Below are 19147 nucleotides of genomic sequence, written 5' to 3' on the forward strand. Positions count from 1 at the left end.
ATTTCAGGCAAAATTCTACATTTGACATATTTTTTCCATTCAGGGCAGAATCAGCAGAGTAAGTTACACCGTGATTAAAACCATAATCAGTGATCAAGCAACACAGACAATTTGTAGAAAAATAACATCTGTTATTTGCCCTCACCTGCATTTTTACTAGCACACTAAACATGTGAAATAATTGTATTGCAGTCTGTTATGATATGAGTGTAATGTAAATGGTAAATGGTAAATGGCCTGTATTTATATAGCGCTTTTCTAGTCCCTAAGGACCCCAAAGCGCTTTACATATCCAGTCATCCACCCATTCACACACACATTCACACACTGGTGATGGTAAGCTACATTGTAGCCACAGCCAGTGTAATGTGCACTGATTTCATCCATGTGGGGAAGTTTTCCATCTTAGAAATCCAAATAGCTTAGACTAACTGTTAGGGTGAATTGTTAAATGTTGCCATTGTTGTACTCAAAATTGTGAACCTTGTCAAGTCAAGTCAAGTTTATTTATAGAGCACATTTAAAAACAACCAAGGCTGACCAAAGTGCTGTACAGTAAATACAGATAAAAATACAATAGAACACAATTTCGTAAAACACCTCGCTGATCAAATAAAAAATAAATAAACAAATAAATTAAACCTTTCTAAAAGCCAATGAAAAGAGGTGAGTTTTAAGAGCAGTTTTAAAAGTTTCTAGGCTTTTGGAGAATCTGACGTGAGGAGGTAAACTGTTCCACAGTCTGGGTGCAGCCACAGCAAACGCCCTCTCTCCCTTTGTCTTTAATTTATACCTGGGAACATCTAAAAGCATCAGATCGGCTGACCTCAAAGATCTCCTGGGGCGATAAGTACTAAGGAGTTCTGACAGGTAAGAAGGTGCAGTGCCATTTAAAACCTTAAAAGCCAGCAGTAAGATTTTAAAATCGTGCAGTTTAAACAAGGTTTAAACTGCACGATCAAAGACATTCGTCACGATCGGTGGCGATCATGGTTCTAGAGTTGGGCATTCATCTTGTAATCGGAAGGTTGCCAGTTCGAGCACCGGCTCCGACAGTCTCGGTCGTTGTGTCCTTGGGCAAGACACTTCACCCGTTGCCTACTGGTGGTGGTCAGAGGGCCCGGTGGCGCCAGTGTCCGGCAGCCTCACCTCTGTCAGTGCGCCCCAGGGTGGCTGTGGCTACAATGTAGCTGCCATCACCAGTGTGTGAATGGGTGGATGATTGTGTATAGTGTAAAGCGCTTTGGGGTCCTTAGGACCAAGTAAAGTGCTATACAAATACAGACCATTTACATTCTTTTGTTTCTATTCTCCTCCTCTGCCTGTTGGAGGGTGGGAGAGGCAATGTGTTAACCGCAGGCACATTATATGTAAGGTTCTTATTTAGTAAAGAATGTTCACTTCCTGCCCTTTATAGGCTCACCTGTGTTTGTATATGGTGGACCATTAAAGGAGCTAAGCCATATATGAGGGGTGAGGGGAGATGACCCTTTGTGATCTGCAGGAAGGCCCCCCCCCCACACACACACATATAGTGCCTTATGACGCACCACAGGGGTTTTACAATGGGTGTTTGTGAAACTGTTTGTCACTGAATAAAAGGTGGCAAGGGGACACTGGGAATGGGAATTGTCTTGGATCGGGTGAGGAGCTTCCAGCTCCAAAAGCCTGATCCGATCAGCTCCCCTTGCAAGTTGAAACCGATCGATCTCTGTTTGTCTTGCTTTGTTCACGGGAATAAGTCTCTGAACCGGCAGGGCCTGCATATTCTGTTCAATGTTATCATGTTTAGTTTTTTGGGTTTGTTTGTTTACTTGTTCCTGTTTTTAACACTAAGATTTCGTTGTTTGTTGTATTCTCTGGCTTCTAGATTTGTTTCCTTTATTAGAATACAGTGAATTTTAGTTTCGGTAATACTAAAGCTTTTTCCCTCGTTTATCACGGGTGTTAAGTTCTAAAAATAACCCGCGATAGGTGGAATCCGCGACGTAGCGAAATTTATTTTTGACAATTATTATAGATGTTTTAAGGCTGTAAAACCCCTCACTACACACTTTATACACTTTTCTCAGACAGGCAGGAACTGTCATGGTCCTGGGTCCCCTGACCCAGCGTTTTTAGTTCCTTGTGATGTTTGTATTATTGTACTTGGTGTGAGTTTCTATGGTTTCTAGTTTCGATCCCTTGCCCTTCATGTTTCTCTGTGTCCCCTCTGTTCTGTGTAAGTCTGTGTCTGCAGGTTTGAGTTCCCCTCTGTGTCTCTCGGTTCTTAGAGTCCTCTGCCTTATGGTTTATGTCTCTGTGTTTCTTAGTTGCTGTCTCCACTGTGTCAAGTTCGCGTCTCTGTGTGATCCTTCCTGTTTTACTTTGAAGGTCCGTGTCTTATGTGAATGCGTCCTGCTTTGCTTGTCTCGTCAGTCCTGATTTCTCCCAGCTGTGCTCTCCTTCTGTGTCTCATTCCCTCATTATCCCTCTGTGTATTTAAGCCCTGTGTTTCTCTTTGTCAGTGTCGTAGTCTCCCTCATGCTGTGTGTGATTCTCCCCGTGGTTCCTTTATGTTTAGCTTTCCCAGTTTAGTTTAGTACTGTTTTTGTGTTTCACCTTTTGCCAGCATTAAAGCTGTGTTTTTGAGTTTACGTTTTGTCTCCGTGAGTTTGCGTTTGGGTCCTCTCCTGCCTGCCACACAGCCGAAACATGACAGGAAGATTTTAATACTTTTCTCTCTTGTTTAAACCTCTTCAAAGTTCAAACCTTTGTGGAAATATAAGTCCAGTATTATAGAATGATACCAAAGATCAAACCCTGTTTTCAGGTCCAGAACATGGGAATAGAGCAGCTGCGAGAGAATTCAACATTAATGAATCAATGGTACGGAAGTAGAGGAAGCAAGAAGAATGAGTTGAGTAAAGTTTGACTTATCTGACTGTTTGGTTTCACTTAATGCGCCTTATAATGCTTTGCCGTTGATACTGTTGTGTTTGTTGTCTTCTGCTAGCGAAGATTTATGTAAATTTGACAAGCTGGACGTATTCTGTACTGTACAGGAGACACAGCACGAGATTGGCTGTAGACCATTTTCAGTCAATCAGGACGCAGAAAACAATCACAATGCGCTGTAAAGAAAAAGCCACAAACAAACAAAAAAAAAACATGCAAAATTGCACCAAAAAAAAAAACATCTGCGAAACAGCAAATAACTTTGTTATTTCTGTTTCCCCTGTGCTCTTATCATGTTGAGCATTAGTTTCTTGTTTCCGTGGTTACCAGTTTTCTCATGGGTTATATTCTGTTCTACCTGATTGTCTACACCTGTGTTTTATTTTTCCAAGGTGTCTCCACTCTGATTCCACATCGGTTATCCTTTTGTGTCTATATAGCCTCAGCTTACTTTTCTCCTTTGTGAGGTGTTATTACAACAGAGGGCAACTGTTTTGTTTGTATTTTTTTCTGTTCCTGTGTGTGTGTGTGTGTGTGTGTGTGTGTGTGTGTGTGTGTGTGTGTGTGTGTTCGTGTTCCCAGGCTTTTTAAAGTCAGCGTTCCTTCCTCCTGTTAAAGTTATCGACCTTTTATCCGTTAATATAAAGGCATTCTGTTTTACATCTGCCTATGTTTGGATCATCAACCTGCATCATAACATGAATACTGAATTTTTAACTTATGACTAGGAATACTATCATAATACCCATAATAGTATTTACAATATATGTAGCCAGGTGAACTAGTACTACGCATAAAAAAGATTCAAGAAGGGGTGACTGTGTTTTTAACTGCTTGCCTGTCTACCAGAGGTATTTGTAGGGTTGTCATGGTGATGACTAGACCTCGCATTTTGGGGGTTTGCTGTCCCATTAAGAGCTGCCCTAAACCAGAGCACGCATGCACTTAAGCTTGCGTCCCGTTGTGAGCGGAAGCATTGGACAGTTAGAGGTTTGCAAAAGCTACACATAAGGGTTCTGAACGTGCGACGGGTGTATGTTTAATGGTCACGTGCTGTGAGAAGGACTGAAAAGTGGGTTGGCAGGGGAGATCACGTGCTGCGCATGTACTTGTCCTAGCACAGTGGCTGTGTAGAGAAACCAAAGTCTCTACTGTTGTCTATACTGTTTGAATTTAATGTGCACATATGATAGTTACTGTTGTTAAGTTCATTACCCTGAGGCTCAACACAAAGAGCGAGGGTGAGTGTTAGAGCTACACTCCAGAATGGGAAGCATCTATGAATACACCAGGAAGATGTACTCAAGAGCTGAAGACAGAGGTGAACAAGAACAAGTAGAAGTATCATGGCAGTCCTTTGGGATGTACTACGGACAGACAGTAAAAAGTGGCTGAAATTTAGATATCCTACGAGTAGCTAGAATAAAAACAGCTAGCACAGGGTACAGAACAGGGGTTCTGATCATGGCATCACAGGAACATCACTAAGTACAAGATCCAAGACAGTAGTCTACCACAGCAGTAGATCTCCACTTGTAGACTGTGGAAAGGTGTATATAATAGCAAGATGTAATATGTAAGTAAGTTTAGGGATGGGTATCGTTTAGGTTTTATCCGATACCGGTGCCAAACCGGTACTTTTGAAACGGTGCCGGTGCTTGAACGGTGCTCGAAGAATAGAGAACACAAACTTTGTCCAAAAACCTCTCATGTTCAGCTGGTTTTTTGTAAAAAGATAACAATGTTAGCCTTTTCTGCAGCTATGGGTCATATATGGCATCACTCTTGGCTGGAAGCAGTGCTTAATCTATGGAAAAAACACAAACTTTGTCCAAAAACCTCTCATGTTTAGCTGTTTTCCACTTTTTCTTTGGTCATTTTAGCCTTTTTGGCCAGGGTGAAGGGAGTATCTGCCATCAAACAAGAAGACAGCAGCATGTAGCTATGATGATGTTTGCTAGTTCACCTTACATGCATTAATGTAATAACGTGGTTAGCCTACTCAACGTAAATTACACACGAACAACATGAAGCTACTCACGCAGAGAAGAATGGCTGCTGCTGCATCATCATCCTCATCATTTCTGCTACACTGGCAGGGCTAGGGGCCAGGACTCTCCTCTTCGTGTTTTTGGGGGATGTTGCTAACTCCGGGTCAGCTAATAGGCAACCCACCCGCAGTAGATGCCATAATGGCACCGGATACTGGTACCCATCCCTAAGTAAGTACAGCATACACTAAAAGACACAACCAAGTGGCACACAACTAACCACCCGTTTAATTAAAATTTACCATGTCCCAATGGGAGACACCATCAAAGGTGGTTAGAACAACAGGGCTAATGTCCTGTGGGACTTCAAGTTCCACACTGACAAATAGGAACTGGCCAGCTAACTATGGAGGACCACAAGAGCAACGCGCATCGGAATAAAGATTTGTGCTTAAATAATGAATTGTAGAATAAATTCTGCATTTGTAAATTCATTTTTGAATTCCAATTTAATAAACTGCATTTCAAAAACCTTTTGAAACCACACATAATGTTAGTCGACAAAGAACAGAAGCTGCAGTTGTCATAGATGTGGCAGTAAAAGGAAATATTAGAAAGAAGCATAAGAAAACAGAAGTATCAAGGGTTGAAGAAACAGCTGGCACAGATGTGGATGGTAAATAAAAAAAAAAGGTCCAAAGTGGTCCCAATTCAATACACTGGGGGAAGTCCAGTTTGTTATATTAAGTATCGAACTTGCAACACAAACCAGAAGATGGAGACCGGCCAAGATTTGAACTTTATCACTAATAAGTTTATAAGACTATAGCGTTATCCTAAGAGTTTTCCACAAAGTAAGGTCCTTCAGAATAGTTTTCTTTTTTCTCAGTAGCCTTAACCAGTCATACAAGGCATCATGCAAGTTTAGGTTTTTCCACAACCAAATGAATATCTTATTAACCTGTGACTGCTATCATTATGCATGTTTTACTTGAGATTCACACTTTAGGTTGGTCCACGTTTTAATTTACATTTGCAGCTGTAGACTTGTGAATATTTCACACTAAATTTTCTTGGTATCAGTAAATTTACAAGAAATATTCACAAGTGCACATTGAGTTCAGTTAAAAAGATCATGGGCTGTCACATCTAAGTTTATGTGGTGAGTCATGCATCTGCAAGGTTTTCTTTGGCACTTGAATATTTTTTTCTTTCCTTCTGCATAGAGCAGGTAACTTCTGTGTTTATCTGACACTATCTGACACACAAGAGTGTCTTTTCTGTACAACCAGCCAGCCACAATATGTTATTAAGCATTGCTTCAGTATTGTAAGAAAATAATAAAACATTGAGTTTATAGACTGCATTCCAGTTGCAGAGCATATGTCCATATTCTATTTGCAGTTCTTTTCTTTATGTGGTTGGATGCTTAAATGATTGGATAGATGGTTGGTTGGCTATTATGCACTGCAGATCAGCAGTATTGAGTTAGTTGAATCTGGTAGAATCTATTCTAGTTCTCTAGAATTTCAAGTGAATGTGCAAATAAAGCTGACACTATCAGCCGGCTGCACACCTGGAGACACAGAAAGAGAAGGGGTGAGAGAGAAAAGGTAGAGACGAGGAGAGAGGGGTGAGATGATGCTTAATGTGGTGTGTAATGCTGTTTTTCTGTCTGTGATTGGCTCCATTTAACCCCAAGCAACCTTCTCTCTCGTCCCCTCCCCACCTCTTCACTAGCCAGGTGGATCACTGTCTGAGCTGCTGCCAACCTATAGGCTAAACAGATTGTATATTAGGAAGCATACTTTTGCAGTTATCTCAACCTGCTTTTGAGCAGATATTCATTTTTATCTGTCCTCACCCATTCACTGTTACCCGACCATGCTGTGTCAGCCACATCTGCTACAAATCAGCACAAACCAGAACCCATCATAGGTCACACAGAGGGAGAGTTGGATAAGTGGAGCATAGAGGAAGAAAGGGAAAGGAGCAGCAGAAATAGAAGCTAAGAAAAGATTCCAACTTGTAACATTACACAGATCTATCAAGTGGGGAAATTTGTCCATATGAATCTCAGTAACACATATGGCATCATAAACATTTAACACCTAGGCTAAAAAAGTGAAATACTGGAAAGAGGCAGGTGTGGTATGCTGCAGAGCCATTCAATAGTGCCATGAGCAAGAAATCATGATCTGATAAGGTGGATTTTTTTCCCCTATACGTAGAGTACCCTGCACCGTCAGCAATCATATTCATAGTGGCTTAATATCCCAGGGAATGTGGGTGATTAAACATTCGTCATGCTGAACTGATCATTCGTAGCAAAATTTTAAATGGTCCCAAAAAGAAAGGGATTCCATTTTAAAATCTATCAAAAATATGCTCACAGCCAGAGGGCAGAAAACATAATGGTATCATGATAACATTTAAATTCAGCTCTGCTTGCCATAGAAACAATTATGGTTTTAGACAGATTTCAATGGAACATCCATGACTAGCTGCATATTGACAACTGGTGGATGGGGCCATAATAACTGCCCTAGGAGGTGAGTTCTTTTGTTTTTTACATCCATCTTGATACTAGAGTTATTGGTAAGGATACTCGATGCTACTTAGGGATGGGTATTGATAAGATTTTCACGATTCCGATTCCATTTTCGATTCTGTTTAACGATTCGATATCGATTCTTTTTTAAAAAGGAGAACACTAAGGTCGATTAGCTTAGAACTATCTTTTACATCTTCTCTTTGAACAAGATAGAAATTTAGGAGTAACATGGCCTTACAAACCCAGCAGTGAGATCTTAAGAGATCCATGTCAGGGCTCTGTGTGCGGGCAGGCGGAGAGGAGGATCCAAGCGCAGGACTCGAACACAGAATTATAAATCAGAACCTCAGCTTTTATTGCTGACATGAAAACCAAACGTGAAGTGACGTGAATACAGAAACCAAAGAAACACACAGGCATAATCTGAGGGTACGACACGACACTGAGCACAGGAAAACACAGGGCTAATATACACAGGGTGGTAATCAGCGAATGGGCAACAGGAGGGAGACACAGCTGGGAGAGATCAGGGTTAACGAGACGGGGGGAACCAAGCTGCACACATTAACATAAGACAAAGACTTTCACAATAAAACAGGAAATATGAATTACTAAACAAGCACGCAGACTTGACACTGAGAGACAGACAGACAGAATGACACATGGAACGTGAACTAAACTAAACGTGAGATATAACCGAGAACAAATCCTTAAACAGAAACAAGAAACTAATAATAATAATCATCATTACTACGAGAATAATAAAACAATCCATGAAGCAGAATTAAACCGAAATATAATAAACTCAAAATACTGGGTCCAACGGACCCAGAACCGTGACAATCCAGCCTACGGCTCTTCAATGGGGTGTCACAGGGTCCCCAGGAAAAAAAATTGTAAATGTAAAATAATAAAATAAATATTCTTCTGTAGCAATAACAAAGTGTAACATAAATTATTCTGTAGCAATTACACAAGAATATCCAGTAATGTCCCTGCCTACAATTAAACACATTCACTTACTGAAAATCATCTGCTGTGGCAAATAGGTGCAAGGCTTTTACCACAAACTGAGTCACTGCTGGGTGACATTCGTCTATCCTGCCTGAAAGGAGACGCTACCGGTAGACTGCAGCGAGAACTGCCAGCATCTGAGCCAGACTGTCTGTCTCATCATGGTCACCTACACTCAACAAAAATATAAACGCAACACCTTTGTTACTGCTCCCATTCCCCATGGGATGGACGTAGAGACCTAAAATTCATTCCAGATACACAATATAACCATCCCTCCCAAACAGTGGTCACAAATCAGTCCAAATGTGTGGTAGTGGGCACATCTGCTATATTGAGATAATCCATCCCACCTCACAGGTGTGCCACATCAGGATGCTGATCTGACATCATGAGTAGTGCACAGGTGTACCTCAGACTGCCCACAACAAAAGGCCACCCTGGAATGTGCAGTTTTTTGCGCTATTGGGGGTCGGGGGACCCAGAACCGGTCAGTATCTGGTGTGACCACCATTTGCCTCATGCAGTGCAACACATCGTCGCATGGAGTCTATCAGATTGTCAATTGTGGCCTGTGGAATGTTGGTCCACTCCACTTCAATGGCTGTGCGAGGTTGTTGGATATTCGTGGGAACTGGTACACGCTGTCGTATACGCCGGTCAAGCACATCCCGAACATGCTCAATGGGTGACATGTCCGGTGAGTATGCTGGCCATGCAAGAACTGGGACATTCTCAGCTGCCATCTGCCCTGAACAATGTGAACCATGATTCATCCGTGAAGCGCACACCTCTCCAACGTGCCAGACGCCATCGAATGTGAGCATTTGCCCACACAAGTCTGTTACGGCGACGAGCTGGAGTCAGGTCAAGACCCCGATGAGGACGACGGGCATGCAGTTGAGCGTCCCTGAGACGGTTTCTGACAGTTTGTGCAGAAATTGTTTGGTTGTGCAAACCAATTGTTCCAGCAGCTGTCTGGGTGGCTGGTCTCAGACGATCTTGGAGGTGAACCTGCTGGATGTGGAGGTCCTGGGCTGGTGTGGTTACACGAGGTCTGCGGTTGTGAGGCCGGTTGAATGTGCTGCCATATTCTTTGAAATGCCTGTGGAGACGGCTTATGGTTGAGAAATGAACATTCAATGCACGGGCGACAGATCTGGTTGACATTCCTGCTGTCAGCATGCCAATTGCACGCTCCCTCATTGCTTGTGGCATCTGTGGCATTTTGCTGTGAGACAAAACTGCACATTCCAGGGTGGCCTTTTGTTGTGGGCAGTCTGAGGTACACCTGTGCACTACTCATGATGTCAGATCAGCATCCTGATGTGGCACACCTGTGAGGTGGGATGGATTATCTCAATATAGCAGATGTGCCCACTACCACACATTTGGACTGATTTGTGACCACTGTTTGGGAGGGATGGTTATATTGTGTATCTGGAATGAATTTTAGGTCTCTACGTCCATCCCATGGGGAATGGGAGCAGTAACAAAGGTGTTGCGTTTATATTTTTGTTGAGTGTAAATACACAGTAATGGCAGGTTTGTAATAAGGCAGATTGCGCTAACAACTGTTAGTTGATTATTTACCTGCCGCATTAACGGGAGAGGACGTGCAAACGTTACCGCTGCTGCTGGGTTGAGATTCACGAGTCCGGAGCGGAATTAAAAACACGACATTCATTTAAGGTCATCGCGTGTTTTGTGAGCAAATGCTTTTGCATATTCGTAGTGTTTCCTCCCTTAAATGAAATCTCTACTTTGCAAGTATTGCAAGTTGCCCTGTTGTCATCAGTTCTTGTAAAGTATAATCAAACTTTTGAGCGTTTGAGCCGCCGTGTTTCCTGTCAGGTAAATGACGCTCTGCAACGTGGTGACGTCATTCGGGGCGACTGGAATCGATAAGGGAATCGTTTGCAAAAATGGCAAACAATTCCAAGGAATTGAAACAGTGGGAACCGGTTCTCAACAAGAACCGGGTTTCGATACCCATCCCTGATGCTACTCAATTGAAAGTTGTCTTGACACAATGACCCATACCTTACACAAACTGGAATCATTTAATTTAACCTCGGTGCTGTATTTTTGCTTTTTAGTGCCTTTGAGGGCATTTTTAATAGAACTATCTAACCCATAATAATATAATACGCTTTGTGGTACCAAGCGTTTGTGATCCTGTAGCTCAGGAGGCCCAAATATCATCACTTTTGGCTACAAAAAGCCAACATGCCAAACAGCCAAAACACTGTATAAATGAAAGCACTAGAGCTTCCTGTCAATTAAGAAAAATACTATTTACAGAACTAACCTTGAAGGTCCTCAGAGGATTGAGTTAAAACAGAAACCTTCAGTTACTTAATAGCTTAACTTGATAGCTAAGTCGAACCCTGAGCTTGTAAATCCAACAATTTTCAGCTTTAAAAGTAGTACGTCACGAATTTCAGAAAACACATTGTAAAATGAAAGCATTTTGTCGTGAGAAAGAACCCTTCACAAACAGAGAGATGTGTTTAGGGAAAATGTAATAAACGTTGTGGAATATTCAATTTGACAGCAACATGCTGCAGTTTATTTGCACACTGCCAGCAGTCTGGTTTGAGGACTAACATATTTTTCTTTGTCTTCGCTTCTTTCAACTTCAACCCCCACCCGCCCCTTCTCCATTCTCTTTCTCGCACCTCCTCCCTTTTCTCAGTAGAGTCGTGTAACAACATTGATTTGATTACTCTGTGCAGCTACAGTCTTTCTTTGTTATCATCCTTCATAAATGTTTAAAGAGCATTAAGGAGACACAAACAGACCAGCTGGACAGAGGGGATATCTTAATGCTTACACGACCGTTTCTCTCTTCCCTTTAGAGATTAAAAGCTTTACTTTGTTTCTTCTGCCTGCTACTCATCTTTACTCATCATCATCATCATCATCCCTCTCTCTTCCTTTGCCATCTGAATTCTGGAGATTTATTTTTGTAGGTGATGTCTAAGTGATGTGGAGATAATGGCAGTGACGAAGCCAAGTAGAAAGGTATGGAGGAAAAAAGAGGAAGATAAGTGTATAAAAGATTCAGTAAAATGTGATTAGCATTTCAAATGAGATAAAATCATTTTATTATGAGTGGATCTATCATGCCAAATAATATATATAAAACACCCAGCACGCCCCTGCGGGCGGTTTATCCTTCAAGCTCGGGTCCTCTACCAGAGGCCTGGGAGCTTGAGGGCCCTGCGCAGTATCTTAGCTGTTCCCAGGACTGCGCTCTTCTGGACAGAGATCTCCGATGTTATTCCCGGGATCTGCTGGAGCCACTCGCCTAGCTTGGGAGTCACCGCACCTAGTGCTCCGATTACCACGGGGACCACCGTTACCTTCACCCTCCACATCCTCTCGAGCTCTTCTCTGAGCCCTTGGTATTTCTCCAGCTTCTCGTGTTCCTTCTTCCTGATGTTGCTGTCATTCGGAACCGCTACATCGATCACTACGGCCGTCTGCTTCTGTTTGTCTACCACCACTATGTCCGGTTGGTTAGCCACCACCATTTTGTCCGTCTGTATCTGGAAGTCCCACAGGATCTTAGCTCGGTCATTCTCCACCACCCTTGGGGGCATCTCCCATTTTGACCTCGGGACTTCTAGGTTATACTCGGCACAGATGTTCCTGTACACTATGCCGGCCACTTGGTTATGGCGTTCCATGTATGCCTTGCCTGCTAGCATCTTGCACCCTGCTGTTATGTGCTGGATTGTCTCTGGGGCATCTTTACACAGCCTGCACCTGGGGTCTTGCCTGGTGTGATAGACCCCAGCCTCTATGGATCTTGTACTCAGAGCTTGTTCTTGTGCTGCCATGATTAGTGCCTCTGTGCTGTCTTTCAGTCCAGCTTTGTCCAGCCACTGGTAGGATTTCTGGATATCAGCCACCTCCTCTATCTGCCGGTGGTACATACCGTGCAGGGGCCTGTCCTTCCATGATGGTTCCTCGTCTCCCTCCTCTTTCTTGGGTTTCTGCTGCCTGAGGTATTCACTGAGCACTCGGTCAGTTGGGGCCATCTTCCCAATGTATTCTTGGATGTTCCTTGTCTCATCCTGGACTGTGGTGCTGACACTCACCAGTCCCCGGCCCCCTTCCTTCCGCTTAGCGTACAGCCTCAGGGTGCTGGACTTGGGGTGAAACCCTCCATGCATGGTCAGGAGCTTTCTTGTCTTTATGTCAGTGGCTTCTATCTCCTCCTTTGGCCAGCCTATTACCCCAGCAGGGTACCTGATCACGGGCAGGGCGTATGTGTTGATGGCCCGGATCTTGTTCTTACCATTCAGCTGACTCCTCAGGACTTGCCTGACCCTCTGCAGGTACTTGGTGGTTGCAGCCTTTCTAGCGGCCTCTTCATGGTTCCCATTTGCCTGCGGGATCCCCAGGTACTTGTAACTGTCCTCTATGTCTGCAATGTTGCCTTCTGGTAGTTCAATCCCCTCAGTTCTGACTACCTTCCCTCTCTTTGTTACCATCCGACTACACTTCTCCAGTCCGAACGACATTCCAATGTCATTGCTGTATAGCCTGGTATATATATATATATATATATATATATATATATATATATATATATTTTTTTTTTTTTTTTTTTTTTTTTTGGCCTGTCCCGTTTGGCTCTTTTGCATCAGAATTGTTGTCTAAAGGCAAAGAAAGATGCCCAACGGATTTACTTTACCAAACTGACCATCCCAGCCTTGCCGTAATGGTCAATTTGATTCACCTTTTATTGTTTATTTTATTTTCACTTACTGAATACGGGACAGACTTGACTGGGGGAAAGAAGGGGAGAAAGAAAGAGGGAAAGAGAAACAGCTGAGAAGAGGGACGGGGGAGAAGGGCAAAAGACAAAAACCAACAGAACGGGCAGAGAAAAAAAAATGCATATATCAATCACCTGGATCACCTGCTGAGAAAGAAAAAAGAAAGCAAGCAGAAGAGAACAAGAGTAATAGAATAAACAACATCACAATGATATATGGGAATATGACAGTAAATACTAAATGTTAAACATTATTGTGCAGCACATAAGATCAACAGAATACAGTGTGCTTTGAGGTAGGAGCCAAAAAGGGTGTAGTTTGTGGGTGTGATCACCCGTGTGTACACCTGTGAGCATGGACGCGCTTGTTTTTTTAAAAGGTTCCTTCATGTAATAATCTGCTAGAGGGTGTGGGGGGGCCACAGCCCCGTCCTCCAGGGCGTGAAGCAGGTGTGGAGGAGATCAAAACTCCAGACATCCAGAGGCCCCCAGAACACAAGAGACCAAGGAAGACCAACAGAGGGGCAGCTGCGCCACTGTCCCGGAAAGAGCTGAGGAGAGTCCCAGATGAGGGTTCACTCAGCAGCCGCGGAGCAGAAGCCAGGGGGAGTTGCAGTGACGCGCCCGTGAGCTCCGCCGGCAGCCAGCTGCGCCTGAGTGACCGAGCCCCAGGCCGAGAGGCCGGGGGCACCCCACCTCCGAAGTGGCCCGAGCGAGCCCCAGGCTCCAGGCCCCGATAAGCGGCCGGCAAGGAGTGAGCCGGTGTGTACCTGGACGCCCATCCCCGGACACAAAGAACCACCAACGCACCGATGTCTGAGGGGGTCCGCCACTGGCAGGGGAAGTGGTGGTAGGGGGAGATAGGCCTCCAAACCTTGGAGGGCCTGAGATGTCCCCAGAGAGGTGGCGCCTGACACCCAACCTGACATATAGACACAGACATACAGGCACACACAGATACAAACATCCATTCCCACCCTCATGCTCTCATATGCACTTACTCCACACTCAACCAACGTGGAGACAGACATAAAGAGACGCTGTACACACGATCACACTCCCCAAGCGTACTCTACAAACCGGGTCTAGGTGCCCCCGCCCCTGGAGGGGGGAACTGCACCCAGACCCAGGTGGTGTTTCCCTTTTCCCTGCGGTGGGGGGAGGCAGACCGCCCCGACTCCGCAGCAGCAGGAAGGCTCCACACTCCAGACCGCAGTCGGACGGCCAACTCCTCCTCCTAGTCCTAGCCCCCCCGCTCCAGCAGGTCGCAGAGAACGGGGGTGAGAGAAGACTCCAAACCTCCCTCCACCCGCTCATTGTAGTGTTGATGCATGTGTGTTCTAAGGTGCATTTAAAACCCAGGAGGGCATGGAGCTACCTGCCATGGAGCAGCAGGTAAGCGCATGGTCCCTCCTGCTAGCCCTCAATGTCTACGTGTATTTAAAATTGAGAGGTGGGCAACGATGCCAGGGGTGGGGTGTACACCCTGATGGTACTTTGGACTCCGTGTATCGTGCCCACCCCCAAGATCCTATATGTATGTGTAATGAGAGTGTGAGTAATGTGAATGTCTAAGTTGTGGGATAAAATTGAGGCAGAGGCAGCCAGAAGGGGACAGAGGGGGGGGTAGCCTCCTCTGCACCCTGGTGACATACCCCTACTCCAAGGCCCTGCATGTGTGGGTGGTTGTGGTGGAGCGGGAAGAGGGAGGCAGCTGGAGATGGGGAGGGAAGGGAGGGGCAAGTGACCCCTCCCTGGGGCCAGCTCCCCCGCTGACCCCAGTAGGCACCCCCATACTCCGCGACCCGCCAGGGAAAGGGGGCCCAGGCCCATCCAGACCGGGCCCAGTGCGGCAGCGCCGCCCGGCCCCACAGAGCCCGGGACAGTCCACCCAACCCCACCACAGAGAAAACTGCACCCACCCCACCATCCACTCATCTTCCAGACTACATAAGACAATAAACACCCAGGCTGAGATCTTCCTCCACCTCTCCTGTATCTCCCCCTCCTGCAGAGGCAGCTCCTGAGGAGAGGAAAGCTCCTGCAAGATGTGACAATCTCCCCCACCAGTTGAAGAGCCCCCCAGGTGGCTCGACGCACCGGCGGCACCCTGCTCCAGGGCTGGGCCCCCATGCACCCACCCGCCCACAACCCCGGCAACACACCAACCAGGACCCAAGCCCCCGAGGCCCGGTCCGGGTCCCAGCCCAGAGACGGAGCGCCCCCAGAACCTCACGCCCATCCCGGACCCACCCAGGGGCAGCCAGGCTACCAGGTCAGTAACCCACGTCCGTCAGCACAGACCCTCCCCTAGCCCCGCTGCACGCAGCCGCGAGGAAACAGTCACCGGAGAGCCAACAGAGCCCCTAACCGGACATGACCGCTACCCCGGGTGAGCCCCCCAAGGAAGATGCCTCCGGGGAACCCCCCGACGCCCTAAGCCTGTCCCTACCCCCACACCAATCACAACAGTGAAGGCGGGACCAAACTATGACCCCCCACCCCTACTAGGTGATGGAGCTGATCAAAGGAGCCCAGAGCAATTGATCTGATGTGGTGGCAGAGGCTGTATCAAGACTAATGTAATCTAATAGATAATTTCTATATTGGTTAGAATTAAGATTATTTTTATTTTTCCAGTTCATGAGGACTGTTTTCTTGGCTATGCATAGGGCAGTGAAAACCATATGGGCGATATTCTTTTCTGAAGTGACATTATCTAAGCTGCCCAACAAACACACTAAGGGGGAAGTTGGAATGTTACATTTCAGACACTTCGATAAGTCTTCACATATCTCGCGCCAAAACTTCTGAACTGGTGGACAGAACCAAAGAGCGTGGATATAATTGTCCGGTGAATTGGTTTGGCAGTGTGAGCAGTTGTTGGTAGACGTAAAGCCCATCTTGAACATCCGATGACCTGTATAGTGCACGCTATGTAATATTTTGTATTGAATTAATTGAAGACTGGGATTTCTGATTAGATGAAAGGTTTTTAAGCAAGTCTGAGACCAGAAGTTTAGGTCTAAGTTAACTGATAAATCCGCTTCCCATTTTGCAATAGGAAGTGATATTGATTCATCTGTTTTAGAAAGCATTCTGTATATTTTGGATAGTAATTTGGGGGGTTTAAGAGTAAGAAATTGAACCACACTTGGTGGTGTTTGTAGTTCAACTTGACCCGGTTCAAATTTCTTTTTTACTATGGATTTAATTTGTTGATATTCTAAAAATCTTTTCTTGTTGATCCCATATTGTGTAACTAGTCCGTCAAATGAAATAAATTCTGTTCCTTCTAGTATATGTTCTAAATATTTGATTCCTTTACCACTCCAATCTGAAAAGTTTATCATATTATTGTTTTGTAATATGTCAGGGTTGTTCCAGATAGGTGTACGTTTGCATGGGATTAATGAAGACTCTGTCAATTTTAGAAACTCCCACCATGCTGTCAGAGAAGAGCTGATGTTGATGCTTTTAAAGCATTCATGTCGTTGGATGTTTGAGCTGATAAATGGTAGGTCTGAGATCTCTAGATTATTGCAGAGTGCTTGTTCTACATCTAGCCAAGGTTCATCTAAGAGGGTGTGTTTTAGCCATCCTGAGATAAACTGAAGCCTGTTGGCTAAGAAGTAGTGCTGAAAGTTAGGCAGTTCTAGTCCTCCTTTATCCTTGGTCTTTTGTAGTGTTTTTAAGCTTATACGTGGGGGTTTATTTTTCCAAAGGAATTTGGACATACATGAATCTAGAGATCTGAACCAATCTTGTGGCGGTTTAGTTGGGATCATTGAGAATAAATAATTTATTTTTGGTAAGACCATCATTTTTATAGCGGCAACCCTTCCCATGAGTGATATGGGTAGACATTTCCACCTAGCCAGATCATCTTCTACCTTCTTTAAAAGTGGGATATGGTTTAATTTAGTTAGATCTGCAAGCTTGGGAGAAACATTAATACCTAAATATTTTATATTTCCCGATTGCAGTGGTGTAGAAGAGGAATTATGGAAGGAGCATGCCAAATAATATTACAGGCACAATGCATTATGACTGCTGTGCTTGGAAATTGTTGTCTATACATTTTCTCCTGCTTATCTGTGTTAGGAGCAGCAGTCTAAGCTGAGATGCCAAGACTTCCGTCGGCTCAGCCACCTCGTCTAGCTCTGCTGGGATAACACTGAGGTGTTCCCAAGCCTGCTGAGACATCATCTCTCCAGTGGGTCCTGAGTCTGCCTTGAGTCGTTTCCCAGGTAGACATTCCTGAAAGACCTCATCCTGGTGTCATCCAGGAGATATTATTTCAGGGTCTTTTTAAAGTGCCTTGAGGCAACTATTGTTGTGATTTGTTGTGTCAGTCTGCCCCAGGGCAGCTGTGGCTACAACTGTAGCTGCCTCCACCAGTGTGTGAATGTGAGAGTGAATGAATAGTGGCATTGTAAAGCGCTTTGAGGGTCTTGAAAAGCGCTGTATAAATGCAATCCATTATTATTATTATTATTTGTGCTATTTGAACTGAATTGAACTGAATTCAGTTGAAGTCGGCATCCTGGTCCAACTGACTGAGCTCCACATCCAGTATCAGACACCTTTGGGAGCAAACTCATTTCTACCGTTTGCATGTGCACTTTTATTTTATTTTTTATTGTTGCCGTAGGCAAGGGCTGGAATGTAAATCAACCACCAAGCTTTGCTATAACACTTAGCTCTCTCTAACAAACCTGGAACATCAGCTGCAACTGCAGATGCTGCATCTTTCAGTCTACTGCTCCTTTCTTCCCTTACTTGTATCTAAGAATATATCATAATTAAACTATTTTACTTGGGCCAGCAATTTTTTCCCCATTTAGAGTGGGCAGTCTATGGCCTCAGGCTTTCAAGTAATAATTTTCATCCCAGCCACTTCACACGGTGCTGCAAACAGCCACAATGAAAGCTGGAAGTCGCCGTTTGAACTTATCAGAGGAGTCACATCATCTGCAAAAGGCATGACCCTAAAATGATCAAATCCAGTACACTTTGTACCTGGGGCTAGCCTAAATATTTTATTCATAAAAAATTATGAACAGACAAAAGGCAGCACTGGTGGAGTCCAGCACTCGGTTCAAATATCCTAGAGAGGATAAAAAAGGCATCAGTGTTTCACAACCTGGACAAAAACTGTGATATCACTTGTTCCCAGATCCTCGTCCTACAGAGGGCATGTCAGTGGGACTGGAGTCTTTGAAGTACTCAACCTTATTATATTCTCAGTTGTAGATATATATCCTGACTGTATACAGGAAGGCAAAAGTCATGCTCCATGTGGCCTGCCTAGTGTCCATCATTTGGTTTTAGGATTACCACCACGAAAGGTGATAATCAGCTGACAGTTAAACTCCTCTTTACACACATTGTTTGAAAGGTTAATAAGACTAAAAATGCACAGTTTAAATGACACTCCTTTTACATTTCTTTTTGCCATTCGAATCAGCCTTTTTTCTGTAATGTTTATTACATGTACACAGAAGTTATTCCAGTGTCCAAGGATCAAACATTTAATGGTGACCTTAGTGTAAAGATCTCCACTCTGGAAATTTTACTGGAAGGCAAAACCATTTCAAAGTGTAGCTGCAGCAGCACTAATTCTAGAGCTGCTGCTCAGAATGACAACTTTGGAGCAGACATGACATACACGCATGCATGCACATGCAGACAAACAAGATTAGAGGTCTGTATTTGAGTCTCCTACTCACTAACATATAAAGAATCTTGCCTGTGTTCAGAGTCCAGTCTTTCTGTCAGCAGCTTGTCACTAGCAAAAATCAGAACCGACTGGCTGCTCCTCAGCAAAGAAACCCACCTGATTATTTAATAAGCCTA

General features: G+C 44.4%; 1 protein-coding gene across 1 annotated transcript in view; it reads left to right on the forward strand.

Annotated features, from left to right (window-relative positions):
- The window catches only part of LOC147338358 (uncharacterized), a 30668-nt gene extending 13257 nt beyond the window's left edge, over positions 1–17411 (forward strand). The window contains exon 3 of the mRNA XM_086309643.1: positions 17393–17411. Coding sequence (XP_086165769.1) covers positions 17393–17411 — 19 coding nt within the window. The remainder of the gene's footprint in view (positions 1–17392) is intronic.
- The last annotated feature ends 1736 nt before the right edge of the window (positions 17412–19147 follow it).

Source organism: Aulonocara sp. 'chitande type north' Nkhata Bay, linkage group LG2 (genome assembly GCF_057382095.1).
Source record: "Aulonocara sp. 'chitande type north' Nkhata Bay isolate Kocher_YH1m ecotype deep benthic linkage group LG2, A_spYH_male_GT1.1, whole genome shotgun sequence".
NCBI classification, from domain to species: domain Eukaryota; kingdom Metazoa; phylum Chordata; class Actinopteri; order Cichliformes; family Cichlidae; genus Aulonocara; species Aulonocara sp. 'chitande type north' Nkhata Bay.